General features: G+C 45.6%; 3 protein-coding genes across 3 annotated transcripts in view; 2 read left to right on the forward strand and 1 right to left on the reverse strand.

Annotated features, from left to right (window-relative positions):
- The first annotated feature begins 3,376 nt into the window (after nt 1-3,376).
- abhd17ab (abhydrolase domain containing 17A, depalmitoylase b) lies at nt 3,377-8,836 on the forward strand. Its single transcript, XM_083671453.1, has 5 exons — nt 3,377-4,327; nt 4,569-4,951; nt 6,235-6,429; nt 7,269-7,448; nt 8,488-8,836. Exons 2-5 carry the CDS (start codon nt 4,575-4,577, stop codon nt 8,711-8,713), a joined length of 978 nt encoding a protein of 325 aa, XP_083527579.1. The 5' UTR covers nt 3,377-4,327; nt 4,569-4,574; the 3' UTR covers nt 8,714-8,836.
- Nucleotides 8,837-12,788: 3,952 nt separating this feature from the next.
- On the forward strand, nt 12,789-14,232 carry LOC310805741 (uncharacterized protein; the record flags this gene model as incomplete). Its single annotated transcript, XM_083671542.1, has 2 exons — nt 12,789-13,272; nt 14,012-14,232. The coding sequence occupies 2 exons, from the start codon at nt 12,789-12,791 to the stop codon at nt 14,230-14,232; spliced, it is 705 nt and encodes a 234-aa protein (XP_083527668.1).
- Nucleotides 14,233-19,381: 5,149 nt separating this feature from the next.
- Nucleotides 19,382-21,042, reverse strand: part of rgl1 (ral guanine nucleotide dissociation stimulator-like 1) — a gene marked incomplete at both ends in the record, with an annotated part of 18,471 nt that continues 16,810 nt past the window's right edge. Inside the window, 3 exons of the mRNA XM_083671543.1 lie at nt 19,382-19,569; nt 19,825-19,939; nt 20,449-20,776. Coding sequence (XP_083527669.1) covers nt 19,382-19,569; nt 19,825-19,939; nt 20,449-20,776 — 631 coding nt within the window. The remainder of the gene's footprint in view (nt 19,570-19,824; nt 19,940-20,448; nt 20,777-21,042) is intronic.

Below are 21,042 nucleotides of genomic sequence, written 5' to 3' on the forward strand. Positions count from 1 at the left end.
AATACTTCAGAATGCCAGTTGCGTGCTGTGCTTTGTGATGTGTGCTCCAGAGTCATTATATGAAGATGCTTCTAGCTAGCTACTTCCAGGGAGATCGGACGTGCATGCATGTGCGCTGTGCGGTCATACGAATTCAGTTGCAATTGTTTGACGGCACTGTTGAAAACAAGCAAGAATGTTAAGGCACACTGCATCAGCACAATGCATGCATTACTGGAACATTGGCTGACTGAGGTTCAAGTTAACAGGACTCTACTGTGTTGTCAAATGTAAATACCATGTGGCTACTTTTCATATAGTATAATCTTATGTAGAATGTTGCCAGGTAATAAGTAATGGGAGTGTAAAAAAAGGTCAAACATATTGTATGTGTGTTATTACAGTGCTTTTCATAACTACCCAAAAGAAAAGAAAGGGGCAAAAAAAAAGCATTGCTTTGTTTGCCATCTATTTTCTTTCTCTCACAGGTAATTCCTATGTCTTCGAACAGGAGGTGGAATTTTGTCAAAGGGCTGAAGTGACCCTGGGTGACTGTCATGCTAGGTTGCTTTATAGTTCCCCTTATTTCCCACAGATCCAGTGGCTCAACAGACGGTTAAACACAACCAAAGTACTGCTAGTAACTGGCTCATTCCTCAACAAGGCCCTTATGGTTCTGTTATTGGGTTCAGGTTTGAATCATTCGATCTAATATAACATTTTGTGGGAAACTGTCCACAAGCTTGTTTTTCATTGACAGGCCTTTCACACGGGCTTCTAGTTTGTGACTTCTCTTGTTTGTGAAGCTGTTTCATAACATAGAACATGTTATTGAAAAAGATGATTCTGTGAAATTGCAGTTCCCTTGAACAGCCTCCCCGCACCCCCCCCACCCCGTACACCTGGCCAAATAACACAAGGAGTCTTCCGATTTCAGAAGTCTGGACTAAATGACCTTGCTCATATACATAGAAAATCACTCAGGTTCTCATTAGGAATCTGGCAGACACTCTCTCTTGTCTCTGTCAGCTCACACACTGTTTAAAGGATCTGATGGAGATGAGCTGATATCCTGTCAGAGTAGCCCCCCAAAAAGAGGTGTGCTTGTGATTTAGATCAGGCTGTCAATGAGGTTAAACCCCCCCCCCCCCCCCTTTGCTATAGGCTGATTTCCCTGAGTGATGTCGATTGCAGTTATCTGGCTTTACAATGGTCTGTTTTTGTGTGGCCTCAAGGCACTAGCATACCTGATGAGTCAACTCTGTTCTAAGGCAAGGGGATTGAGTCAGCTTGTCCTTTCAGTTTGGCTGATTGTCTTCGTATATACACCTTGGAGCTGTTAAGGTTTGCAGGCTGATAGTTCTAATGACTGCTCAGACTACCCCACCATTTGAAAAGGTGAGCAGTTGAATGTAACCAACAGGGTTGATAGGGTCATGCTTATCAAGCTATTTTTAGCTCTGGAATTGACCACACTGAGCCTCGTCATGGGGCCCACAAGGCAGCCCACAGGGCTTGTACTGTATCTCAGGCTTAATGAGATCCGTTGAATAATTGCAATTGTATCAGCATTTTGTGTTGAAGTGCTAGGCTTCAGCATTACAGGCAACCTGCATTTAAGAGCAGTCGTTGATGTGAGAATATCCAAGGTTCACTTGGACTCCAATGAGTTGCTCTTTTACGGTTTTGATGTCACCAATCCTGTCTTTAGCACAACTTAACATAATCATTGTCCTCATCCTGTAGCTATTACTAAGTTATTGATCTGTGATGATGAGTAACAAGGTAGTGAGTGACCGAATCTGGTAAATATTCTCTCAATGTGTTACAGCAGAACAGAGCGCTCATAAAAGACAGTTGCTTCATTATTCATCTGATAAATGATGAATGGTGAATCCTTTATATGACAAACGATGAAGTGAAAAACGGTTGAGTTCTAGAATGTTACAAGTTGTAGATCTGTCCTACAGGACATTCCAAAAGTGCAGTCAAGTCCTATGGCACTCCAGTCCCCCAGAAATACCGCCAGATATCTTTTTATTTCTTGTTCTTTTAAGATTTAGGATTGTATGATGTGTAAGAGTAAGTATAAAACAATAAAATCACAAAGTTTATTTTAAATTTACACTTGTCTTTTGTATTCATTTGCGCAGCTGGGTATTTCCAACGGGACAGATATGGTGAGGAGGAGAGGCAGCTCTTGGTTGCCAAGAGCATTTTTCTTGCCTGGGTCCAGATGAAATGCAGGTTTATCCAATAAAAAGCTAAACATTCCATCACTACCACCCCAACACCTGGAGTGTATTCCATGGACAGTACCTATGGCGGTGTTTCTGCTCTACAGCTGTACCTTTTCCACGGTGCTTTTTGTGTTGCCCGTATTTCTCCGACTCAGCTAAACGCTTAAGAGACAAATGGCTCTACTCTACACAATGTCACCAAATGTTCAGCTGAAATGGATGCTGGCCTTAGCGGGAATTTGCCATGAGAGCCGCCTGCCACAGTGTGAAACACACCTAGAGGCGGCCATGTCCACATGTGTAGCTGCCAGGGAGCCCTGCCCACTGCCACATCAGCACTGGCTTCTCTTGGTTCTCAGCATCTGCATCCAATTTACCTGAGCTTGACTCACACAGTTTGATAGAAGCTAGAATTTGATGTCATCACTGACTTTGAGCAACGAATTAGGTATATTGAAATCTCACAAAACTATCTCAGATGTAGAGATCGTACACTCAGATACAGACATTCTAAACATTTACATAGCACATCATAGAGCACATATAATTTGTCCTAGAGGAGGTCTATGAAAGGAATATTTTCTGTAAAATAAGCTGAATCCTATTTTCTTTAGAAGTTAGTAAAAGCAACACCCTTCCCTGAGTGCTTCACTACAGGAAATCTCTTCTCACCAGAAGAATGTGAGTCCTAGTCAGTTTCCTCCTTCAAACCTCCCCGAGCTCTTTCTCCTCCAGGATTCCTTCATTACTCTCAAGTGGCAGTTCCTGTATCCAAATAAAGTTTTACAGTGAAATATGAATCACTGGGTTCTCATTAATAAGTTTCATTTATTCCACAGACAATTCTTTGTCCACTCAAAGATCATGTAGACTGTAGAAGATGCCTAGTTGATAATAAGCCATGATTCATCTCAGATAAGCAGCATCAACACAATTGAGTAGTTACTGTAAAGTGATGTCATGTGTCATATGTCAACTGGCCCTATTCAGAACACCGGTGGGTAAATGGTAAGTACAGGGGCAACAATAAAGTAGAACTGTATCTGTATCTAGTGGATCTGTTGGAGTCTGGATACATTGGAGCTATTCGTGACTCTACTGCCCTCGTCACGTCCTGGCTGTCATTGTCATTTCCGGATACGAAATGAAACGGGAGATGAAAACCGTGATGAAAACACTGCACATCCATGGATTAACAAATGACAGTAACTTGCAACGCAAGCTAGAATTTCTATCAACCGCTCAATACAGACTTGACTATTAAGATGGATCATTTGGACGCTCCGTTTTCAGGTCTGATCTGCGTCGGTGTCAACAAATGAATGTTCTTTCTGAGGGATCGGTGTTTCAGGTCTGAATATCTTAGCTAACAGCTATCTGGCTAGCGGATAGATTTCTCTGAGGCATCTGGCTACCAGGACAGAGAAGGTGTTGAAGTGTGTGTGTGTGTGTGTGAGCTTTGTCGGCGGTTTAAACGTAAGAGTGTGTTGTCGTGTTGTCGTTTTGATAATTGCCAGTAATGTTTTTGCTTATTTCGTCGTAATTTAAACGTGTTTTCCGAGGCACGACTTGACGCTCTGCTATCCCTGGTTGCAAGCTAGAAGGTCAACATATTGGTGACAGACACTAAAACTCTGCTCTTCTGAACGGTCGGTCACTTCTGACAGCTATGCGCAATGAGAGGCAAAGCAGATCAAGCGTTTTCCTCATTAGTTAGTCATTAGCTAACTTGAGAAGGGAGACATTCCTCCTGAACCCGAAGTCACTCGATTCTCGTCAACAATGATGAAGTCGCTGTGCACGAAAACATCTCAATAACGGCCAATGATTGGAATGATGGATTTGAAGTGGACTTCACCATCCATACTGAAAAACCCCCTTGTTATACTTTCAAAATAACCTTTAGCTTTCAGCCAACTGTCTTACTTTTTGGGTTTTGCTGACGGGAGTTTTTATGGAACCTCTGGTTGTTTGATTGTGTTTATGTTGCTTTTGTGGATACGCTTCCTGGATCTGTGAGTTATTTTTCGAGAGCAAGTGTTTTTACTTGATCTTTTTTGCTTGTAAAAGCTCCTTTTATAAAGAATTTCCTCTCAACTCAAAAGCAGGTATGCCTAACTATTTTATTATCTTCTATAACCTAATGTGTCAGACATGAGTAGATATTTTACACCTGACAAATGATCAATAGTCATATTTTCTAACCATAAACCATTCATATTAAATATACCAATTCATCTAGTCGGTTATTTTGAAATTGTTCAATTGACTTGTAGCCTACTCCGAGGACTTTGTTTTGAAAATGTTTCAATGTACAATCACAGTGATCCTCTGTCTCTCCCCTCAAAGTGGACAATGAATGGCCTATCTGTCAGTGAGCTATGCTGCTTGTTCTGCTGCCCCCCCTGCCCAAGCCGAATCGCCGCCAAGCTAGCCTTCCTGCCCCCTGAGCCCACATACGCCCTCCTGCCTGACCTGGAGTCAGGAGCTGCTGCCTCCGGGGCAACAGGGCCAACGGGACTGCGGGCCCGGAGCAGTGGGGCAGGCGGAGCGGCAGCTGGGGCTGGTGGGAGCAACGGCCCTGCGGAGGGAAGATGGAAGCTCCACCTGACAGAGCGTGCTGAGTTTCAGTATTCCCAGAGAGAGCTGGACGCCACGGAGGTGTTCCTCACCCGCTCCAGCCGTGGTAACAGGGTGGGCTGCATGTACATCCGCTGCGCCCCCACTGCCAGGTTGGTTGGTCTTAACAGTGAATGTTCTGTGTCTGTTTTGCCTCTGGCCTGCTTACAGATCTGCATGTACTTTAGCCCGACTCCTCTGACTATTGTTCCAATGCCGTAGATACTGTACTGCGCTGTGCATACATAAAGTACAAACAAATCTGGGACCAGGACTGACACCACTGCACCACCCTATTGCTCTGGGGGCCATAGATAGAGTACAAACTGGGACCGGGCAATGTTACCTTGGCTCGTTTCAGCCCTTTGTCTGACTGCGTGTCACACTTCCTCTGATGAATTCACCCTTTTCCTGTCCTCGTCTCCTCCTCTCGTTATGTCCCACTTTTTCCACTTGCCCGTGACTTCTTCTCTCACTTCCTGTACTTGCTTCCTCATTGGGTCAGCTGTCCTAAACCTGCTCTCTTCCTGCTTTCCGCATGCGTTGTTATCTCTTCAGACCTGTCCTCTCTCTCTCTTATTGCAATCCCAACTCATGCCTTCAGTTTTGTCATTCATCGTGTCATATGATATTGGCGATGGCCTGCTTTTTGCTCTTGGGCCTAAAAATGAGACATCATGCCCGAAGTATCAGTGTTTATGCGATGTGGCTTCAGGTGTTAGCTGTACAGTACTTATTGGCTTTCATTAATGCATTGAATTGATTAAAAAGACATGGACTAGGTCGTGTTACGCTTGATGTAATGCTAGTGTCACACAGGAATGCAATCTAGACGCAGTATGGCAGTCATTGTTCAGTTACATTTTCAGCGAAAAGCCCAAGAGCCCAAGCCCATAGACTTCACCTGTATGGGTTTACACACTACACCATGATGAGAGAGCCTGGAGAATAGAAAGTATCCGATTACTTTCTATTCATGAATACAAGTTCTGCTTTCTATGGCAAAAGAATATTGCCTCAGGTTTAATAGCAACTAGGGTATTCATATCAAAGGCCTACAGGTAAAAGGTAAAAAAACAACTTTGAAGCCACTTGGCTCAAGTCCAGCTCAGGAAACTAGTCCTCTCTCAGTGGCCATCATCAGGTTGCTTTAGAGAGATTAAAGAGATTTGCCGGGGTTGAAATGGTAACCCTGTATGCCATTTAGTAAAGAGTAAGACATGTAAGAAACCACTAACTTCTCTATCTCTCTCTCTCTCTCTCCCTCTCTCTCTATCTCTCTCTCCCTCTCTCTCTCTATCTCCCCCCCCCTCCCCTCCCCCCCCCCTCTCTCTCTCTCTCTCTCTCTATATATATATATATATATATATATATATCTCCCTCTCTCTTTCACCAGGTTCACAGTCTTGTTCTCCCACGGCAACGCTGTGGACCTGGGTCAGATGAGCAGCTTCTACATCGGCCTCGGCACGCGCATCAACTGTAACATCTTCTCCTACGACTACTCTGGCTACGGCGTCAGCACCGGCAAACCCTCGGAGAAGAACCTCTACGCAGACATTGATGCTGCCTGGCAGGCCCTGCGCACACGGTACGGCCCCGGAGATCCCATATACAGTCCTTGAGTGACTGATATCCTAACCACATCAGTGTCGGAATGCACTGATAATGGCTGCCTCCTTGTGGTTGTGTTTCTGGAACCTATATGTCCATTCTGGTCGTCTTCTTCTTCATAATAATAATAATAATAATACATTACAGTTGTATAGCACTTTCTCATGGACTCAAAGTGCTTAACATGTCAATAATGTGAAAAATCGGAAATAAAAATATAGGACGACAGTCACAGAACATACATAACATACATCTTATCATTGTGTGGGTTCCGGCACCACTCCACCACCGTATTGCTATGGGGGCGAGACGGGGACGGCTCTGGGCAGGGTCTATACATCACCATGTCAGGGACATCTGTGCAATCAGTGTGAGATGTCACCTTGGAGAAGAAGGGGGGGGTGGGGGGGTGGGGATTTCACTCAAGGACAGTCTAGCGTAATGGACAATCTCATTAGTTTTGATGGGGTGCTGTATTATTGCTGCTTTCTTGGCTGCCCTTGAATAGGCCTGGTCGTATTAGAAGCGGACAGCTTCAATCTCAGGAGTGCTGGGTTTGTTTTGAGGACACGGTGCGTATCCTCATATGCCTGTCCTCATGGCTCGATCGCTTACTTACTAAACTTTAAACCCCAACGTACATAAAACTACGACAGGGGTTACAGGAGCGCTTCATGGCTGGATGCCTTTGGACTGAGTGCTCTGCCATCCCAGGAATGTGGTTCCTCCTACCCCCTCCTTTGTGGGTTGACTGGAAGATATCGCTTTCCATCATGTGACCTAACTCGGAGCTCGTTGTCCCCTTGTTTTGACCAGGTATGGCATCAGCCCGGAGAACATCATCCTGTACGGGCAGAGCATCGGCACGGTGCCCACGGTGGACCTGGCGTCGCGGTACGAGTGCGCTGCCGTGGTCCTCCACTCCCCCCTCACCTCAGGCATGAGGGTGGCTTTCCCCGACACCAAGAAGACCTACTGCTTTGACGCTTTCCCCAAGTGAGTACAACACTGGTCCTTCACCGCCCCTACGGTTGGTTGCCCTTCTGCTGGCTAATGAATAGTCTGCAATTAGATGCCAACAGGCTGACAAGCAGTCAGAGGTGGAGATGATGTGTTCTCGCCCCGACACTGACACACCTGCTTCAACTAATCAAGGTCAATCCAAACTTTTTTGGAGGAAGAATCGGGGGGGCCACGTCGTCTCCACCTCTGCTTGTCAGCCAGTTGGCATTTGTAGATAATTGCCGACTTGACAACATCAGCCGGTAATTGCAGGACTAGACATGTCAGACAACAAATCAGACAACTCTTATCTTTTTTTCATTGCCGATCAGATTCAGATTGATGTCATGGTGGTAGTTTCTATGCTTTTCTCTAGTCAGCCCACTCTGTCAGTTGGGCCTAGAGATGGGAATCAGCCTTCTGGTATATCTGAGTCATCTTTCACACAGTAGAGCTTCTGATAATGTCGGGAAGCCAGAAACGATGACTACCTGTCATTTGAGAATATCATATCACCCTGGTGTATGTGAGTGACTGTAGGCATTGTCAGCAAGTGTTGTGCTGAGGCTCACATGCAGGTTTTAGTGAATAGGACCAGTAAACCAGCCCAGCCCAGCCCAGTCCAGTGTCAGGCAGTGCTAGTGTAGGAGGAGGAGTAGGTGGTGGTGATGGTGGTGGTGGTGGAGGAGGGGATGCCTCTGGTGAAAGCCTCTAGTGTTCTCTTCCACCCCCTCTGGGTGGGCTCTGGGTGCCTCCCTGCCTCCCAGCTGGCTCTCCCACCCCACATCCCACACGCTCTCCATCCAGCTCAGAGTGGCCTGGGGGATGGTGGACAAAGCCACGGAGAGCACTCTCCATCTGAATCACTAGATGAAAAGAACCGAGCTGGGAGATAAACTATAACGTGCATTTATAGTTCAGTGTCCTCGACAGACAGTGGCGGTTTCAGTCATTGTGTTGTGCATGAATACTTATTACCAGCCTCGGCTGACTCTCTTATTTAATCTTCTGCTCTCTCACTCTTCTCTCTCAGCATCGAGAAAGTGTCCAAGATCACGTCGCCTGTCCTGATCATCCACGGGACGGAGGACGAGGTGATCGACTTCTCTCACGGGCTGGCCCTGTTCGAGCGCTGCCCCAAGGCCGTGGAGCCCCTGTGGGTGGAGGGCGCGGGCCACAACGACATCGAACTGTACAGCCAGTACCTGGAGCGCCTGCGTCGCTTCATAGGCCAGGAGCTGGCAGTGCAGCACACCTGAGTCTTCCACCACCCACCACCACCACCACCACCACCACCCACCTCCATGGGCTCCAATCTGGGGGTGAGTGTGGGGGTGGGGGTGAGTCTCCCACAACAACAACCACCACCACCACCCACCTCCATGGGCTCCAATCTGGGGGTGAGGGTGGGGTGGGGTGGGGTTGGGGGTGGGGTGGTCTGTCTAGGGGGTGTGTGTGTGTAGAGGTGCAGGGGCTCTCTGAATAAATGATCATTCACGTGTTTGGGTGATGTTGTTGTATGGATGCTCGCAGCCCTGTCTTCTGTTTTGTTTTCATCCCTGTTTCACCTGTCGCCTGTCACCTGTCATCTGCCCTAGTCAGGGAACCTCTATTTCACCCACCCCCCGGGGACAGTGCAAGGAAGCTATCCAGGCCATGGGTCTCTACCTCCAGCCTGTTTTACTGTCAGTCTTTCACTCCGTCAGTCCGTGTGTCTCTGTCTGTCTGTCTAAAGACCCTTTCATAGGCCCCAGGCTAACATAGTCTTACAGAGAACTGCACTGTCGTAACCTTGAGAAGTTTACAGATTATTTCCAAACAAGAGCAAATCATTGTGATGAGCTTTTTTTTTTTTTTTTGTTTTTGTTTTTTTAAAGCACTGACATTTTGGCATTTCATTTGGATGGGGGGAATGATGTTTACCATTTTCTCGTTCCTAACTCAATATGATGACATTTAGCCACTACTCTACACATCCTGTGGTATTGACAGACACAACTGGGTACTGTTTGACAGCAGGTTTGTTGCTTTTGCAACTCTCACTCTCTCTCTCTCTTTCTCTCTCTCTTTCTCTCTTTCTCTCTCTCTTTCTTTCTATCTCTCTTTCTTTCTATCTCTCTTTCTCTCTTTCTCTCTCTCTCTCTCTTTCTTTCTCTCTTTCTCTCTTTCTCTCTCTCTTTCTATCTCTCTTTCTATCTCTCTTTCTATCTCTCTTTCTATCTCTCTTTCTCTCTCTCTCTCTCTCGTTTGTTTACAATGTTTAAGTAGTCTAATAGACAGACATTTTAAGTTTAGGTCATTTTTAAGCATTGATTCATTAAGTGGCCAACATCTAAGGCATGATTGATCTGATAGATATTTGTTTATCTACTAGGTTCTAAACTATAGAGATACTACAATGGATTTTATGGACATATTTAGTTTATAGTTATATTTTAGTGAATATGCCAGAGATTCTGGCATACCTTCAACAACAGTAAGTCAATGTAAGGCACTAGACTTATGTTTGTGATGGCAATTGAATGCGTATGCCACTCTGTTACCAAACTGGGTCAGGTGATGTTGGATTAAGCTGTTTTGCTGGGTGAAGTAACTGAATTTGCTGCTTAAAGATCAGGATCAAATTGAATGAAACGGCCAAATTCTCCCAACTTCTTTTTAAATTTAATGCAGCTTAGACAAAAGGGTAAATTAAACAGCCTTGTACACATTTAAAAATACATACAAATGTTCTTTTCGCTGTACAATGAGTGGAAGCAGAGTGACGTAACTGTACTGGCTGTTGGTCCGGTTTTCAACTCTAGAACACAGGTATAGCTTCTATATTACATGTGATTGGTAGCCTTCTGGTCTAAGTCTGGGGGCTATACCATTTAATTAGAATACGTAAGTGCTTTGAAAACAAGATGTGTGTTCTATTTTGTCATCCATTAGGGTTAAAGCTACATTTCTAACAGCCGCAGTTTTCAGTGGTCTTTGCAATGGAAATCGACTATGTAAATTTGCTGTTTGGTGTTTTATTTTGCGGATGAAAGATATTAATATGAATCGAGCAACTGACCCTTGTTAGCGACTCTATCCTGTGTGCCACACATTTCTCATTTCACCATTTCTGACCAACTGTGCGTGAGTGTTGCCTTCTCCAGCTGGACAAGAATTCATATCGGGTCCACCAGAGTGGTATATTAGAATATACTATATAGTTATGTTTAATAATCATTCTAATATGCCTCTCTGGGGTCCTCCACTCACTACATGGTGGAGTTTTTATGTTGTTTCGGGCGGGAGTATTGCGGCTTACTTGTAAATACCAACCAAAGTTTAACAGGAAATATTATATATTAGACAAAGCATACTCCCTTATATTGGTGTCTTCATCAGAACCAAAGATTGTGCGTTCAAGCAGAAGTCCACTGCCCAAAGTACGCAGGTTCTCCCGTCGGTCCCCACATAGACGGGAACTACACCTGTGCACCATGAATCAGCCAGGATAGGCTGCCGCTCAAGCTGTTTAAAACTGGGTTTGGGACAGCTTGGGCCTGTTTACCCCCTAGTGATGCACAATAACAATTGTATGGAGATTACAAGCAATATAACAGACCTGTGTGTCAGGGGGGGGCTTCAAAGAATAGCATGTGTGTGTGGGAGGTGAAGGACTGTACTTGGGAGTGTGAGAGAGGTTCCTACTCAGACACATCCAGAGCCTTTGTTGAAAAGAATACTTAAATTATAGAAATGTATTTTTTTTATTATTCAAATGTATGTGTATTATATTACATTGTTTGTTTGCAGATCTCTTGATTTTAATTTCTGGTGAGGGATCCAATGGGACGGGGTTTTTGTGTGTCATTGTATCCAGTTATGCATCGTTTATTATTTACGACATTGTTATTTTTCGTTTTAAAACGTTTTTTTTTTTTCTTCTTTTCTTTTTTTCCAAAAAGTAAAAAAAAAAAGGATATATAATAGAAAATAAAATCATGAATTGATGATAAAAAAACAACAAGGTCTCTGTCTCTTGCCTATTTTCTATAGTGTGGTTTCTCCCGGTGTGACAGAGGGAATCAAGCTTATGGGAACGCTACTCCATCCATCACCATTAGTTCCCATGTGTCTCAGTTTACCAGCTTTGCCATTCTTGTAAATAAAGAAGAGAATTGGTGTGAGATTGTGCTTCAGAAGGCCCCACTAGGCAGCTGCTGTAAGCTTGTGGGTGACCAGGGGAGAGGGCATGGTATCAGGGAGCCCAGCAGATGGGCTTAGCTATTATCTGTGACAAAAAGATTGAAATTATCTGTCTGTTTTAATTACACCAGTACTAGCCCATAGTCTGTCCAGCCCTCTCCTCATGAGCCACTATGAAAAGTAGGGGGATGTAACTCACGGCAGATGGGACTTAAGCCTTACTCCCCCTCCCCCAAACACACACACACACACACACACACACACACATCTCCTAACTCTTCCTCAATAGAATACATACATGAGTGCATTCACAGTCTCCCACACACAAATGCTCTTATGGCTCGGCATGGATTAAGGCAGATGCAACATCACTCCCCTTCGGCCAGCCAGGCACAACATAGGAAGTTAGTGTTGTGTGACCTACTGTAGCAGCACACAGACATGCACTAGTTGCCACAGCCCTGCACCAACTCACCGTTTATGGGCCAGCTATCTATACTGACAGGATATGAGCATAATGTACAGCCTAAGCATGCTACAGTTCGGTATAATGACAAGCAAGAGGAGGCTACATAGTATTTACATTTAGCATTTAGATGGAGGAGGTGGAGTGACTCAAAAAAAGTTTGTAAGTTAACAACACAATTAGAAATCCTTTCACAATGAATGAACAGAGGATTTTTAAAGTCAGATGTTTTCAGCATTGAGGAAATCATAAATGTTGTTGTTATACCTTCCTCGGCGTCGCTACACGTCTTAGGCTATTACCACTGATGGATTACACAGCTATAGGCCGTTAGTTCTACGAGACATATGAGCATGAGGAACGCAGAGGACACGCGGAAAGGAAGCAAGTTGAAACTGTTGCCCTCACGTGCAAAGCCCGTCACATGGCGTCATTATTTGCATGTTCGCCCGAAAGCACAAAGCCGTAGTGTGGGCGTTAACTTTACCGGCTACCCCCGACTCAACATGACCCGACTATTGCCTCGCAGTCGAGACAAAGACAATTTATGCACACAGGGGCTCGAATAGATGGATTAAATATGTGCAGGTAATGCCTTAAAACGTTTCATTGACAGATCAGGACTTTTAGGCTGATTTGTAGTCCAATAGCGCACAATATCTATTTCCATGGCGCGTCAAGGAATGGAAATGTTTGCGCACACGGACTACTTTGCCGCCGAGTGCCTTGTATCCATATCAACGGGACCAGTCCTGCACCGTCCAACCCCTGTTCCCACTGCCCTCTTTGGGCCCTCCCGAAGCCGTTCACTTCGGGACGAGGGATCGAGCGAGGACAGGGAAGTGTCGGACACTCTGAAAGAAAGAGACTTCGTTACAGGGATTATCGATCATCAGGGAACGTTTCGGCCAATATCGAACCGCTCAGAGAGTAGTAATTCCTCCGTTGGGGACATAGATAACAGTTCATGCATGGATAGCGGGTACACCACTCTGTTGTCCAATTCTACCTCTTCGACACCCACTATGACCCCAAATGCCACTCCGACGCCCACAAGTATAACGGCGCGCCTATCGCCCACACCAGCGAAGAAACATGTCTGTACTTTCTGTAACAGGGCCTACGGAAAACTCTCTCACCTGAAGGGACATTTGAGGACTCACACTGGTAAGTTCGTAGTGGCCTACATTGAATGGCTGCACATACAGTATTTTGTCTTTTATATTGAAAGGCCTATTCACAAACCTATTGTCGTTTTGGGTGTAGCATAAAACCCACTGGAAACACTTTACCCCCCCTCCCCTAGACAAACCAAAACCACATGATCAGGAAGAAGTCAAGGAGTCAGGCCACAGGTAGAAATCATGGCTCTAGATAAGAGTCAACTACTTGCAACAGGTAGGCCCTGACAATTGACCCCATGCAGCACCCCACTGTCCTCAAAGAGGTTCACAGATAGACACAGGTGTTTATCACAGACTGGTGTGGATGCAACATTGCAAGTGGATATGTACAGTAGGTTAGTAAGTCTATAAAGTGTAATCTCAACACAAATACACATAATTGGAAAATGCCTTCTGGTCTCAATACAACAAAGACACATTTTCATGTAATGTATGTGGTGTACAGATTCAACATGGCTGCTGCTGGATCTAAGATGGCAGCAACCCGTGGCTGACACATGTTGCACAAGTTGGTTATTACTATGTTATAACATTAACATATGACCAACTCAATGTTACTAAGGCTACAATGTCAATTGTAATGTCAGTAAATGTAATGTAATGTTAGTGTCTGTCTGTATGTGTCTGTGTGTATGTGTATGTGTCTGTGTGTGCGCATGTTGGTGTGTGCCTAACAAGCAGGGGTGTTGCAAGTAACACTACACCTTTTTTCTGCACCCCAGGTGAGAAGCCGTTCCCCTGCACCTGGCTGGGCTGTGAGAAAAAGTTTGCCCGTTCGGACGAGCTGGCACGCCACAAGCGCACCCACACAGGTGAGAAGAGCTTCCACTGCCCGCTGTGTGAGAAGCGTTTCATGCGCAGTGACCACCTGCTCAAACATGCCCGCCGCCACCCGGACTTCCAGACCTCCATGATCAGCCGCAAGCAGAGTGCAGACCACTAGACCAATGATGTCATATGTGATGTCTATGGCCCCTGGCCCATGCTAGTGGAACTCTGGACCTCCACTGACGGGAAGCAGGGGCGAAGAAAGAACAAGGAGATCCTGTACCTCTTGGGCGGGCGGGCACACACACGCACATGCACACACGCACGCACGCACACACACACACACTGTTCACACAACCGAGCTCCTCACCTATCAAACCTCATCTTGTACTTTGTCTTCTAGTGTTGTTTTACAGGACAACTTCACGCAAGCATTGATTGGAGCATTTTCAACATGTCAGAGCAATTTCTGCTGTTATTGAAACGCATCAAACTTCGCTTGCAGTGCTGAGCTGTCCTGGCTGGGCGTCAAGTTCCCGCAGGGCCCCGGGATGCGTCCTTTTCAGGCGATCATGCATAGCAGTTGTACTGTACGGTACACCATTTGGACATTGCATAGCGAACAAAGTACCGTATTATTGGGTTTTTGTATTCCCACACTAGTTAACGACTCGTCGATCATAATTATGCAAATTATGCAAATCAATTATTTACATAATCGACTAATCGTTGCAGCCCTATACCGCGTGTAGATTCAGTTGTTTGTATAAGCTTGATAGCCTTTGACACATAGTAAGTATGGTATAGTAAGATTACTATAGATTGAATAGTCCTTATATTAGGGAAACAACAGAGAATGTTCTCCTGCTTAGTAAGAGCTGCTGTTACGTTACCGTGGAGACGTAAAACGTCTCAACTGATAACTATAATAGCTCTGAGACCCATTATGCATGCCATTCTCAAAACATATTTGTTATTTGAACGTTAATACCATAAGTGCACAAGAGTTTAATGATGTGGAAATCCAATGCATTTCCTCCATAGATGCTTTCTGGCTGCTATTTTTATGCTTAAGTTATTCAGAAAATACTAATTTTCAATGGGAGTTCACCATTGCAAATATATGCACTCAGATGTTTCATTACCTGACTAAAAAAAGGAACATATTATACAAGGTTTCCACCATATCCCCTGCTACATAAGCTATGTTAACTGTTTTATGGACTTGGCTTTGTTTTGATATAGCCTACATTTGCCACTTACATGACGTGTATATTTGCTCAAAATGTTTTTGTACGATTTGAAATAAAATCCTTGAAACCCTTGCTTGTATTTGAATTGATAAGAAAAAGATTTGACAATCTCAGTAGGATGTCATTTCAGTAGAGGTCACTCTGTATCCAAATGAGTCTACAGAAATGTATACAGCTCAAAATGAACTTGGTCCCTGTCCAGAAAAAACCCATTGAAACCTACACTCACCGAGCACTTTATTTAGGGACCCCCGTACACCTTCTCACGGTGGAGGTGGTGTAATGGTGTGGGGAATGTTTTCTTGGCACACTTTGGGCCCGTTAATACCAATCAATCATCACTTGAATGCCACAGCCTATTTGAGTATTGTTCCTGACCATGTGCATCCCTTCAGGGCCACAATTTACCCATCTTCTAATGGCTACTTCCAGCATGATAATGCACCATGTCACAAAGCAAAAGTCGTTTCATGAACATGACAATGAGTTCAGTGTTCTTCAGTGGCCTTCCCAGTCACGGGATCTGAATCCAATAGAACACCTTTGGGATGTGGTAGAACGGGAGATTCACAGCTTGAAAGTGCGTATGAAAAAAAAGCTGCAGGAATTGCGTGATGCAATCATGTCATCATGGACTACAATCTCACAGGAATGTTTCCAACATCTTGTGGAATCAATGCCATGAAGAATTGAGGCTGTTCTGAGAGCAAAGGGAGGCCCCACCCAGTATTAGTATAGTGTTCCTAATAAAGAGCAGAGGGAGGCCCCACCCAGTATTAGTATAGTGTTCCTAATAAAGAGCAAAGGGAGGCCCTACCCATGTTCCTAATACAGAGCAAAGGGAGGCCCTACCCAGTATTAGTATAGTGTTCCTAATAAAGAGCAAAGGGAGGCCCTACCCAGTATTAGTATAGTGTTCCTAATAAAGAGCAAAGGGAGGCCCTACCCAGTATTAGTATAGTGTTCCTAATAAAGAGCAAAGGGAGGCCCTACCCAGTGTTAGTATAGTGTTCCTAATAAAGGGAGGCTCTACCCAGTATTAGTATAGTGTTCCTAATAAAGGGAGGCCCTACCCAGTGTTAGTATAGTGTTCCTAATAAAGGGAGGCCCTACCCAGTATTAGTATAGTGTTCCTAATAAAGAGCAAAGGGAGGCCCCACCCAGTATTAGTATAGTGTTCCTAATAAAGGGAGACCCTACCCAGTGTTAGTATAGTGTTCCTAATAAAGGGAGGCCCTACCCAGTGTTAGTATAGTGTTCCTAATAAAGGGAGGCCCTACCCAGTATTAGTATAGTGTTCCTGATAAAGGGGATAAAAGCGTCAGCTAAATGGCATATATATATATAATCCTTTCAGATGTACACAAGTGATGAGCGTGTAGAGGCTAGGGGTTGTTTTTGTAGGAAGTAGAAAGGACTTAAAAGTCCTCAGATTGTGTGGGGCACAAGAGAGACATACACATATGGGACATGAGAGAGATAATGTAGGCTATAAACAGTAAGTGATCATGAAAAGCAGTATTGTCAAATCATATTGCGTAATGTTTCATTATGGGAGTACATTTATACCCAGTTCCAGGCTAACACGAAGACAAGACACCTGTTATAGTAATGATAATAATTTATTTAGGTAGAGAATTCTTTGGCAGTGAAGAAGAACACAGAAACTGAGAGTTCATGAGGGAGAGTTCACAAGTGCTACACGAGGATCAAGACGGAGAGAATCGACCAATAAACACACTTCCAGCCCTTCCTGCGGCCCAATCATAGAACAGCTATACAGCCAGTGAGAATAGAAGTGTCCTGTGTTAGGTGAGAAGAGTAATTAGTGATGGCATAGTGACAGTGTTGTAGTAGTACAAGTGTGTGTCAGGGAGAGAGTGAAGAGCAGAGGGTGTTTATGGCACAATAGAGACCAGTGTCAGTGTGTGAGCTGGGTAGATGGGCATTGGTGGTGTTACAGTAATGCTGGTTAGGCGATGTGTCTCTGTGTGTGTGTGTGTGTGTGTGTGTGTGTGTGCGCACGCGTGGGTGGGTGCGGTGGGCATCCGTTGGATTCTGTCAGAGTGGGAGTGTGTGTGAGAACAGAACAGAGGCCAGGGGCTTATTCAGGAGGGTGGAACATTACAGAAGGTTCAAAGAGAAATACATAGAGTAGAGTGGATACTCTTCTTTCTAACAAAGTATATGAAATCCTGACAGCACTATTCAGTGCAATGCGCTGGACATTTCACCCTTCTGAACACATCCCAGGACACAGGAAGAATTTAGTTAGTGTCTAAACTACAGTATTCCAGGCTTGTGTGTAAGCTAATTTCATAGTGTTCTGTGACCTAATGTGTCTTAACTCTTGGGAGTGAGTGACAGGGTGAAGCCATGTGCACAGGGGCTTGTTCAGTGGGGTGGGATATCCTGACTGTTGCAGGTAGAAATGTAATGTATAGAACTGACACAATCCAATTCCTTATTCTGCAAGTCATTGAAACAAGCCTGTTCTACATGATATACCTGATTATGTACCTGTCTACATGATGAACTTCTATCTGAATATTCTGTGACGTTGTTGCATGCTCCTGAGTAAGCCCTGGGACTCATTACTCTAATGGTTGTGCCCTAATCACTGGGGAGTGTGTGTGTCTGTCTGTCTGTCTGTCTGTCTGTCTGTCTGTCTGTCTGTCTGTCTGTCTGTCTGTCTGTCTGTCTGTCGATTCCGAATGCATCACAGTAAATCTGGCACTGGCCTTTTCTGACGATCATCAGAATTCACATATCATCATCTAAAAACATTCCGTCCTCTGTCACTCTCTCCAGGTTGATTCTAGTTATGTTCTGCCCTGTGTTACAACAACAACAAAAAACAATATATATAAAAAAAACTAAACAAAAAGAAACATGGACTGTACTTCATTTTGTGCTAGAGGTGAAATGATGAGGAGCAGGGGACGACAAGAGCAGGTCACTCCTCCCACCTGACCCACTCCTCCCACCTGACCCACACCTCCTCCTGACCCACACCTCCCACCTGACCCACACCTCCTCCTGACGTCTCCTGCCCACTAGCAAGTGCAACTCTATGGGTCTGCCGATCTAAAAGCGAAACAGGCAGGTACAGCACATCCAGACCTCACATCTGAGACCAACCCTAGTTGTGTCTCAGCTACACCCTACAGGTAACGACAGCTAGTAAGCAAATATCAAAAAAGAAAAGACTTGTTAAAACCAAGTTGGAAATGAACCAATCAGAATGCATCTATACTCGCATTCGTCACGCAGCTCACAATATGAGAGGTGCAGTCCGCCCCTGCTGTACACACAGTGCACAGGGGGGGGGGGGGGGGGGGGGGGGGGGACATGACAGAAACAAGAAGAAAGACAATGACGTCATCACAGCTCCTGTCAATCATCCAGGGTACTGACACAGGAGTCCATTCATCAACAATAAAGGCAACCGGACTGGAAACTCAGTCTTATAACTCTCCTCCCATCTCCCTCCTCATGGGGAACAATACTATACAGGCATCACAGGGAAAGAAAAGAAAAGGAAAGAAAAGAAAAAAAGAGTTCTTTAAAAAAAAGAAGCTGAATACTGATGGAGGGCAGGACTTATTATGGTCCTCCTGCACGTGTGCAAAACCTCTTCATGTGGAGAGAGGCAGGTAGGGGGCGCTGTCAGGCCTCTCAGCCACAGGCGTCACTAGTCACTATATCGCCCCCACTGGCACTGGCACTGCAGTCGCACTGCACATCATAGTCAACGTGGGGGGGGGGGGGGGGGACACAGGGGGGGAGATGGCTGCTTTTGGGGATATATGGTGTGGTGGGTGTGTGTGTGTGTGGGGGGGGGGGGGGGGGGGGCAGCAAAGTAAGGTGGGGGGTCCGATTTGGCGATGGGGGATGTGGAGGTTAAGAGTCTGTAAGCTCATTGGATTCCATTCGTTCCCATTGTCTGGCCAACCTCCGGATCTCCACCCACCCGCTACAGTCTGCGGTCCCTCTGCGTACACCCCGCAGCAAGCCCCTTGTCCTGTCCTGTCCTGGGGGGGGAGGGGTCTTGGGGAAGGGGGGGGGGGGTCACAGTGTGACCTTGCTGAGGCGCAGGGAGAGGCTGGAGCGGTGCTGGGCGCGGGGGAGGGTGGAACTGCACCGGCTACGCAGCTGCACTGGCCGCCCCGCCGAGCCTCGCACACGTAGCAGGAAGTCATAGTTGGCTGAGGTGTTCATGGCGTAAAACACGTTGGCGTTGTCTGGAATCACCAGCTCTGAGAGAAGGAAGAGAGGGAGAGAGAGAGAGAGAGACAGAGGAGGGTGGAGAGATGTAAATCAAATTTTTTGCATAATATTACCACAGAATACATCAGAGAGGCAGTATAAATAAATAAACACTAGCCTTCCCTACCTAGAAAAGACCAGCAGCTCTATGCACGGCCCTGGCTGATCCTCTCTAACACGGTGACAGTGTGTGTGTGTGTGTGTGTGTGTTGTTTGAGTCACAGGGATGAGAGGCATGTTCCTACCTCTGTCCTCAGAGATGACTTGCACCAGCTCGTATCCATCCTCCGGCTCCGTCTCCAGGTTGTGCTTGGCAACGGCTCGGGAGATGACCGCTGGGGTCTTATCCTGACTGGTCAACTGGGAGGAGAGACGACACACCATCTTGTTTACCACTTCATAGACTCACACAGATGTTTTATGTAATATACTGTATAATAATATATATGCCATTTAGCTGACGCTTTTATCCAAAGCGACTTACATTGCAGTGAGTGCATACATTTCAGTATATATGGTCCCAGCGGGATTCAAACCCACAACCTAAGCGTTGTTAGCGCCATGCTCTACCATCTGAGCCACAGAGGACCGATGTGTCACCTATAAATCCATTATACTGTATGTCTGGTAACAATTAATACTGGCTAAGCAGCTGCTCAGATCCTGTATGTATGAACGGTCTGTTGAAGTGGAAGATAACATAGACCAACATATCATACCGGTCATAAAGGTTTCCTGCTAGGAGTCACAGAAACCACCTGATTTGACTAATCACGGTCGACTGAACATATCAATTAACCCTCTGTGTCACGGACACTGAGCAGGGTGACGTTTTCATCATCTCGTAAACCTGGATGTTTCAGACTCACCAGGATGCTCTTGTAGAGGTTCCCGTTGCCCTGTTCCAGGCTGACTCTGATGATGCACGCGTCCTGCGCCTGGGTGTTGTAGGCCGGGGGCAGGGGGGAGCCGGGGGACATGGGCGTGAGGGAGGCAGAGCGACGGTGGTGGCAGGCCGGGCCAGGGAGGGAGGGCGAGGCGGGGGTCACCGGTACACTGGCCGAGGACGAGGTCGTATCCATGGAGTGGAGAGATGTGCAGGACGAGGACTCGGATAGCTGGAGAACAACAACAAGCAAGCGTACGACGGTTGGCACTTGGCACACAGAGAACCACAGTATTATCACCTGTTTATGTCTGGACGACACATTACATCTCAAGGCTCTAGAGTCTAGACTACACTACACATCTCAACATACGATGTGAAAAGAAAGAAAAGAAAGAAGCATGGAGGGACCGGAGTGGTAAAAAAAAAAAACTAAAACAAAAGAGGTTGTGAAAGAAACACGTTTAACCTTGAGTCAAATCCTCACCTACGACATCCAATAAGAAACGCAAAGAGAGACAACAACAAAAACAACAACAACAACAACCACCGCCGGGTAGCTGGAGAGTGTGTGTGG

The sequence above is a fragment of the Argentina silus genome, assembly GCF_951799395.1.
Source record: "Argentina silus genome assembly, chromosome: 6".
Taxonomy (NCBI): domain Eukaryota; kingdom Metazoa; phylum Chordata; class Actinopteri; order Argentiniformes; family Argentinidae; genus Argentina; species Argentina silus.

Bases quoted from the DNA above. Each gene is read 5' to 3' on its own strand.
- abhd17ab (XM_083671453.1), top strand. From the start codon at position 4,575: ATGAATGGCCTATCTGTCAGTGAGCTATGCTGCTTGTTCTGCTGCCCC. The intron at 4,952-6,234 runs GTTGGTTGGTCT...CTCTTTCACCAG, and splicing joins CGCTGCGCCCCCACTGCCAG to GTTCACAGTCTTGTTCTCCC. The intron at 6,430-7,268 runs GTACGGCCCCGG...TGTTTTGACCAG, and splicing joins TGGCAGGCCCTGCGCACACG to GTATGGCATCAGCCCGGAGA.